Source organism: Phoca vitulina, unplaced genomic scaffold, assembly GCF_004348235.1.
Source record: "Phoca vitulina isolate PV1807 unplaced genomic scaffold, GSC_HSeal_1.0 scaffold52, whole genome shotgun sequence".
Taxonomy (NCBI): domain Eukaryota; kingdom Metazoa; phylum Chordata; class Mammalia; order Carnivora; family Phocidae; genus Phoca; species Phoca vitulina.
Genome location: NW_022589755.1, coordinates 9,390,081 through 9,398,502, shown reverse-complemented (window position 1 = coordinate 9,398,502; position 8,422 = coordinate 9,390,081). Strand labels below are relative to the sequence as shown.

Genomic DNA, 8,422 nt, shown 5'->3' with positions numbered 1-8,422 from the left:
AGGTTCGCAAGGCTTAGAAGCTTCCCCAGAATATCACCGTTACCATTCAAATAATCCCCAAACCCAAGTTCTTCAGGGAGTTTCACTGAACCAGGCAGTTCTCAGAAATCAGGAAGAGAGTAGGAGCTCTGGGGTTTAACATTCTGGGTTTGAATTTCTTGCCATGGGATCCTGGGCAAGTCACTTAACCTCCTCGAGTATTTTTCCCCTCTTTTATAAAGTGAAGATTTTCCTCCCTTCACCTTCAAACGCTGGTTTCGGGATTAAAAAATCTCGTGGTGAAAGGCTTACTACAGGAGCTGGTATTTGGTCATAGTTAAATACACGGCATCTATTATTATTATCAATTCTTCTTCACACACACATATTCTTTCTGTCTAAAGGTAGGATTACGTAGCGGGAAGGAGATGTTCCCAACACCAGCAGCAGGGACACTTCATCCTAAATTTCGTCCTCTCCAAACCCGCATACCTCCCAAACACCGGACTGCGGGGCCAGCGGGGTCCAAGACACACATCTTTTGTCCAGATGGGAAAACTGAAGCTGAAGGTCAGAGAGGGACAATATTTCCCCGAGTCAGGGCCATCAGGGCCGAAGCTGCCAGGAGCGTCGGGACTCCACCCCCACCTCCACTTTCACCTGGAGCTTCACAGCCCCTCCCACTCCGCTCGGGACACAGTTTCCCCGCCTACGTGACTACACCACACTAGCCAGGGTCTCTTTCTGGGGATCTGACCTTCCTCTTGAGTGAGGGCGCCGCTCCACCGGGAGAACCGGGAGGGGCTGCCAGAGGTGCGAAGCACCCACTTAGCCGGGTCTTCCCCAGGCTAGTTTCAGAGCCTATTAATACCAGCCCCCGGGGCGGCGCGGCACTGCGCAGGCGCGGGCGGGTTCCGCAAGCGCGCGGGGTGAGCGCGCGAGCGAGCGAGCGAGGGATTCCCTCTGACGTAATTGCTAGGATACCAAACAAACACTCTGCCGCGCCGGCCGAGCTCCTTATATGGCTAATTGCGTCACAGGAACTCTTGGGAGGCGGGGCCGGGATCCCCTCCCGCCTAGGGCTCTGGAACGCAGCCCCCACGACCCCCAGGGCCGCGAGGGTGATGCAGGTGGACAGAACGACGCTAGGGCAGACCTCTTGCCGGACGGCGCGGGGCTGAGTTCAGCAGGGCCGGAGATTTTAGGAAGTTTGTGGAGCTTGGGTAGGGTGACGTAAGCAGGGAGGCGGGTCCCGGGCATATAAATACAGGCTGGCGGCTTTGGGGTTCATTCATAAGACTGAGAGCTACGGCCTCGGCAGGGACAGGCGGAGCTCGAACTTGGGGACTTGACTGTTGTGGTTCTTCTTGGGGGCTGTGAAGTGCAGTTTATTATTTTTTTTCCGGCGAGAAAGTTTTGGGGAGGATTCTTCTAAATAATTCTACATTTTCTTTTGGAGGAGCGACTTACTCTTTTTGTCTTCTTTATTACTCCCCTCCCCCTGTGGGACCCGCTGGACGCGTGGAGGAGACCGCACCCGAAGCCGATTCTGTACAGCAAGACAGCGCTTTCCGCCTCTGGGGGAGCGATCCCCCCCCACACCCCTGGGTCCTACGGAGCCTGGACTTTCAGGAGGCACAGCGGCATCTTGTGGGGGCCTGGGCACCGCAGAGGAATTGCACAGAAACTTTGCCATTGTTGGGAGCGGGACGCTGCCCCCATCCCGAGTTTCCTCGGACAGCGCGCTTTGGGGACGCGCTCGGCTCACCCCGGACTCGCACCTTTCTTTTCCACCCGGCCATAGCCTTGGCTTCCCGGCGACCTCAGCGTGGTCACAGGGGCCCCCCTGTGCCCAGGGAAATGTTTCAAGCTTTCCCCGGAGACTACGACTCCGGCTCCCGGTGCAGCTCCTCACCCTCCGCCGAGTCTCAGTATCTGTCTTCGGTGGACTCCTTCGGCAGTCCACCCACTGCCGCCGCCTCCCAGGTAAGTCCTAGAGGGTTGGGGTGCTGCTTTATGGGTTTTATCTTTTTTTAAGTCAGGGATGGAGCGAGCAATCCCTCCACCCCAAATAAACACGCACCAAAACTCAGGATCTGAGAGGGAATAGGCTCACCGCCCACTTGGCAAACTGCAGAGTCGGGACGTGTTTGCAATTGGTGGTGTGCATGGATCGCAGGGAGGGAACGCAGAGGGGTAAGCTTTGGGGGTGGGGAGAATGCTCCGTTCGGTGCAACGTGTATGCGGTAGCAGGGCTGAGAACTTCTAGCTTGCTCCGGGACTGCTCCCGACTCAGGTCCCCAACCTGAAGCTAGCGCAGTTAGGCAGGTGGGGGAAATCCCGGGGAAGCTTCCAGTAGCCTCCTCCCTTTCCCTTCTCCATCGGAGCGCCTACTCCGGCATCGGGTTGCCCTCGATCCAGCGCGCAAGCTGGCCTCGAACCCTTGCTTGGAAGCTCTGCCTCCGCCTCCTGCGCGGAGACGTAACGGGGGACCCGTGCGTAACGGCTGACGCGCTGGAATCCTCCGTCTGACGCGGGGCACGCACGGCGCGCGGCGCCCCCTTCGTCCGCCCCGCCCCTGACGTCCCGGAGCGTTCTATTTTGGAACGCCGGGGCCACGTTGCTAAGGGAGGGGGCAGCCCGGCGTTCCGATTGGCCGCCGCGGCGCGGGCTATGGCCAATCAACTTTCCCTTCCTATTTGTAGGGTGCAGTTCCCTTCCCCCCTCTCCGTCCCCGGAACTCGTGGTTCCTTGGCGCTGGGGTCTCTTTTACGGGCCTCTAAAGGCAGAGCGAGGGGATTCCTGTGGCGACAGGAGCGACCCTCTGCGATCCAATGGGTTCGCGAGGACGTTGCGGGGATCAGGACCCTCCGATCTCAGGGGCCGAGGGTGTCTGTGGGCCGGGGTTTCTTTGGGAGACATGGGTGGCCGTCACCCTCTTCTTCGGGCACACGCAGACACAGTCCCGGTCCCCCTGCTCCGGACGCCGGATCCCTCCGCTGTGTCCGAAGACAGGACTAGAACCGCTAAGCCTAGGGGAACCAGCCAGGTGGTCTCCAGGAGCCCCGCCCCCTCTGGGTTTCCAGGACTCTGATTGGTCAGCGAGCCAGCCCATCCCTCACCACGCCCCCTGGGAGAGTAGTTAAGCCTTCCGAGCAGTCCTAGGATTCCATTCGGGGGTGGGGGTAGATGAGCGCCGCTTGGGCACGGGGGCTCGGGACCTACACCATTCTCCCTCCGTGGCAGTCTGAGGGAGCCCGGATCGTCACTTTTCTCTACCTGGTCGTCCACCGTAACCTGTCTCTTGTCAGCCTCACTCTGTAGAGAGACAATTACTTGAAACGTTGTTCAAAACTCCTAAGGCTGTCCCCCAACACCCTTTGAACTAAGACCCCCCCCGCCCCTGCACAGAGGTCTCATGGACCTTCCAGTCGCTGATACTCCCGGCTCAGAGGGTTGTGTGTATGTGTGTGAGTGTAGAGGAAGGCTTGGCCTAAGGCCTCTCCCTCTCCCTCCCCTTGCCTCTGGGGTGGGGGTGGGGTGTTTTGGCTGTGTGTGTGGCTGTGACTCCTTCCCGGGGGTTCTGTCACCCGGCTGTGTCCAGCCTCCTCCCCACTCCCCCACCTAAGAGTCACCAACCCGGGGTGTGATTCACCACCCGCTGGAACCGTGCAACCTTTCCCCGAAGAAGAAGGAGGAGGTAGAAGCCAGTTGAGCAGAAATCCTCTCATTAACCACTGCGTCACGGTGTAGTGGAAGGGTGGGTGTTGTGGCTTCTTGCCTGTGACACACACATCCACACCCGCTCGCCCTGTGCTCACTCACGGGGTCGGTGTGTGTATGTGTGTTGGGTGTGTGTGTGTCGGTGTCTCTGTTTGTGTGTCTACGCCTGTGTGTGTATGTGTCACCCCGTAGGAGTGCGCCGGTCTCGGGGAAATGCCCGGTTCCTTCGTGCCCACGGTCACCGCGATCACAACCAGCCAGGACCTCCAGTGGCTCGTGCAACCCACCCTCATCTCTTCCATGGCCCAGTCCCAGGGGCAACCACTGGCCTCCCAGCCCCCAGCCGTCGACCCCTACGACATGCCAGGAACCAGTTACTCCACGCCGGGCCTGAGCGGCTACAGCGGTGGCAGAGCTGGTGGCAGCGGCGGGCCTTCTACCAGCGGAACCACCAGTGGACCTGGGCCTGCCCGCCCGGCCCGAGCCCGGCCTCGGAGACCCCGAGAGGAGACGGTGAGTAAGAGGCATCACAACTTGGCCTGGGGGTAGGAAGCAAGAGGGCCAGGAACTTGCTCACCAGTGGGGGTGAGGGGCCACCGAGGCCTAGTGCTACAGAAACCCTAGCATCCTTGCCACCAGAGGGTCCTCTTGTGGCCCCCGGGGTTTCTGGAAGAAGAGGAGGTTTGGGATGGGTGGAGGTGGTGCACCGTGTCCCCAAACCTCACGGTCTCTGTCTTCCCTGCTCAGCTTACTCCGGAGGAGGAGGAGAAGAGAAGGGTTCGCCGGGAACGCAACAAATTGGCAGCAGCTAAGTGTAGGAACCGTCGGCGGGAGCTGACTGACCGACTCCAGGCGGTGAGCATGGGCCCCGCGGAGGGAGGGGTGAGGGTACACTGAAGGGGGGCTCTCCCCCACCCTCTGCCCCTCGCCACCTGCGCCCTGGTCCTGGGCCCAGAGCCAGAGGTTCCGCACGTGGAACTAGGCACAGGTGTGGCCAGACGGGGTAACCCCAGGCGCACCCCCAGACCCTCCCACACTCCCGGCCATACCGGCCCCGCTTTGTGACCTTTCACAGAGGTCCTGTCCTTTCTTCTCCCTTTTGGGCTTGGGCAAGCCACAGCCCATTTTTGCCTCAGTGTCTCCATCTCTTCAACCCCTTTTGGAATCTTCCAGGCTCCTTCTAGTTTTGACATTCTGGAGAGTCTGGGAAGCAAAATGCTTTGATCCTGCCTCAGTTTCTTACCACGCGCACCCAGACCCATCAGACCGCGGGCAGGTGGCATCCACCAACTCCCCCTTCCCTTTTTTACAACTTACCTTGGTCTGGGAGCCGTGCCTGCAGGGTGACCTGCTGCCCCTAGAGGAAATCGGGGAGATCTCCTTTCCCGCGCCACCGGGTCTCTTCCCTGGGAAACAGAGGGGGGAGGGGCAGGGCGGGGAAGAGGTGGCGTTAAAAACACAGAACGGTTGTTCGTTCATTCAACAAACCTCCGAGCGCCTCGGGCAACCAGAGCCCTCCGTGTACCCCTGGTCCCTTCTCAGTTCCCACCAAACACATGGGGGCGGGGGGCGGGGGGAGGGACAGGAAGGCGAGACCCCGGCCCCGAGTCCCACAGCACATCAGGACCCCGTATCAGGGGGTCTCGCCGCTCAGTCCGGAGCCGCCCTCCAGCCCCGGGGGCCGCAGCAACAAGTGTCAGGGAGATGCTTTCAGCCACGACCCGCCTTCTCTGGTCGCTCACGGCCTTTTTGCTCCTTCTTCCCTCTCCTCCGCGACGGGACCTCAGGAGACAGATCAGCTGGAGGAAGAAAAAGCAGAGCTGGAGTCGGAGATCGCTGAGCTCCAAAAGGAGAAGGAGCGTCTGGAGTTTGTGCTGGTGGCCCACAAACCGGGCTGCAAGATCCCCTACGAAGAGGGGCCGGGCCCCGGCCCGCTGGCGGAGGTGAGAGATTTGCCGGGGTCAGCACCCACTAAGGAAGATGGTTTCAGCTGGCTGCTGCCGCCCCCGCCACCACCGCCCCTGCCCTTCCAGACCAGCCAAGACGCATCCCCCAACCTGACAGCTTCTCTCTTTACACACAGTGAAGTTCAAGTCCTCGGCGACCCCTTCCCCGTTGTTAACCCTTCGTACACTTCCTCGTTTGTCCTCACCTGCCCGGAGGTCTCCGCGTTCACCGGCACCCAACGCCCCAGCGGCAGTGACCAGCCCACCGACCCCCTGAACTCGCCCTCCCTTCTTGCTCTGTGAACTCTTTAGACACAAACCAAACAAACACAAGGGAGAGAGATTTGGAAGAGGAGGAGGAAGAGAGAGAGAGGGGAAGAGACAAAGCGGGTGTGTGGCCTTCCTGCCTCTCCTGTCTGACCCTCCGACCGTTGTCATCGGACAGGAGGACCTCCTTGTGTTTTGTGCCACCTCTTGTTTCTGTGGCCCTGTGGCCCGGCGAGGCCGGGAAGCTGGTGACTTTGGGGGCGGAGGGTGGGGAGGGAGTGGATCCCCGCCCCCAGCTGCCTGTTGGCCCTTTCACTTAAACCCAGCCTCTGGGGATGGGTGCGGGGGGGCGGTGGGGCGCCTCGCTTTGGGCCGAGGGAAAGGGGTGCTGGTGGTGGGCTGCGGGGTGCGCTGGAGTCTGCTCCAGAGAGGCCCGACAAGGAAATGCCACAGACCACGCCCCCCCCCCCCCCGAACTTCTCCCACACCCACCCTTCAGGGGGTGACCAGGCTGGTTCTCCCTGCTCCCCCCGACCCTAGCTTATTTATCCAACATTTCCACGTGGTGAGATCCTCCTCGGAATTGAGCCTCCCTTTAAGGGAAGTTGATGCCCCTTATGAGAATCTCCTTCCCTCCCACCCAGACTTAGTCTGAAATGTGAACCTCCCTCCCTGACTGTCCAGCCTCCCCCTCCCAGCAAAAGTGGCTCTGATCTGAATTCCTAGCCTCCTAAGGCCACCCCCCCCAATTCGGCCCCCAGACCTCCTTTTCTGATTACAGTGTTACCCCCCAAGCCTCCCAGCCTGGCTCAGCCTTTCCCTCCCGGCCTTCCTTGCTGGGCCTCTCTGATTCAGGCAGCAGGAGGCGCTGTGATGCCCGTCCTGCTGGAGTGCTTTATACTGTGAACCGAGTTGGCCGGATTGGGAGGGGGTAGGAGGGGGGAGCCCGGTGGGACTGAACCCTTCCGGGAGGGGGGAAGCGGATCGTGCCCCCCACGCCTCAAAGCCTTTCCTTGGTCTCCCCTCGCCCCAGCTGCCTCCTTCCTCTCCTCAACAGTGAGTTAGACTCAAGGGGTGACAGGACCGAGAGTGGGGGTGACAGTTATCCATCCGCGTGGCCTCTGTCCTCAGGACCCCCAGCCCCAAGCCCTGGCCTTTTTCTTTAAGGCCTGTCCCCCTACCCCGGCCTAGGACGCCAACTTCTCCCTCCCCGTGGCACCCCCACATCCTTTCTAGAAAGGGAGCAATGGGAGGTTGCCAGGGACCCCCAGTATTTTTTCTGGAGAAGATTTAAAGGCCGAGGCTTTGGCCCCCAACCCCCAATATTTTCGGACTGGCAAACCCGAAGGGGCTGGACTCCCGCGGTCCCGGCTTCCGCGCCCCAGCCCCCCAAGCCCCGATTCTTGGTTCGGGCTCCCCGCCCCACCTCTCCCTGTGCTTTCACCTCCTGAGAATTCTCTCGTGAGGCACATTGATATTTTTTAACTTCGGGTGGGCCACGCCGCCTTCTGTGCTGCATGGGAAACATTCCACGTGCCCGTCCCGCGCCTCCCGCCCCGTGGCTATTTATCCCTTTCCTGGTTTCCGAAAGGCACTTATATCTATTATGTATAAATAAATATATTATATATGGATGTGCGTGCGTGTGTGCGCGTGAGTGTGTGAGCGCTTCTGCAACGTCGGCCTAGGTCACGTTGGCCCCCACAGCAGTGCCCGTTGAATCGGAAGCACTGCTTCTGGAAACTTCCAGCCAGCCTGTTTCAGGCTCTCTTTCCTCTGGCTGTCTCTCGCTGTCTCTCCGGATTGTCTCGGCCCCTCTGGTGGTTGGGGGCAGTCTCTGGCCGTCTCTTTCTCCAGCCATCTCTCCCACGCCGCCGTCTTTTCTCTGCCTGTTTTCACCTGGTCGTTTTCGGTCTGTCTCTTTGCTGACTGTCCCCGATCCTCCAGCGGTCTCCTGACTCTGGGTTTGTTGGGGACGTGAGATTTTATTTTTGTGAGCGAAGGCTGCGGGATCATAGACTTTCACGATCTGTATCGTTTAAGGATTCTGGGTGTGAGTGTGAGACTGTGAGCAGGGCCTGCTCCTGCCGGACCACAACTTATTGAATCCCCCAAACCCCCCCCCCCCCCGCCCCAATGCTGTATTTGTGATTCTCTTTTTTGTATTTTGCACCTGACCCTGGGGGGCTGGGGCTGGCTGGCACTGGGCCACGACCCTCCCGCCATGGTTCTGCACTGTCGCCAATAAAAAGCTCTTAAATATGAATCTGCCAAGCTGTAGTGTCTGTTTGTTCCTGATGCCCGGCCCCTGCCTTCCTTTGGCAGGAGGGAATGAGGTTAGATCGGGGGCGGGGCTATACATAGGCACCACACATTCTGGGACTCCCACCTGTGAATCAGTCCGCAGCAGGCCAACAGGACAGAGGAGGTGAGGCAGTCAGAGGACTTCCCACAGGGTCTGCCTCTTCTTAGAGGGGATGAGGCAGAAGAGTGGGTGTGAGGTACTG

The 8,422-nt window shown here is 60.0% G+C and overlaps 1 protein-coding gene across 2 annotated transcripts; it reads left to right on the top strand.

Moving 5' to 3' along the window:
* Positions 1 to 1,286: 1,286 nt before the first annotated feature.
* On the top strand, positions 1,287 to 8,160 carry FOSB (FosB proto-oncogene, AP-1 transcription factor subunit). Of its 2 annotated transcripts, none has more exons than XM_032388649.1 (4): positions 1,287 to 1,965; positions 3,895 to 4,215; positions 4,450 to 4,557; positions 5,490 to 8,160. In XM_032388649.1, the coding sequence occupies exons 1-4, from the start codon at positions 1,840 to 1,842 to the stop codon at positions 5,949 to 5,951; spliced, it is 1,017 nt and encodes a 338-aa protein (XP_032244540.1). In that variant the 5' UTR covers positions 1,287 to 1,839; the 3' UTR covers positions 5,952 to 8,160. The 2 variants fall into 2 exon arrangements, with proteins under 2 accessions (XP_032244540.1, XP_032244541.1); XM_032388650.1 differs by lacking the exon at positions 1,287 to 1,965 and adding an exon at positions 1,986 to 3,739.
* The last annotated feature ends 262 nt before the right edge of the window (positions 8,161 to 8,422 follow it).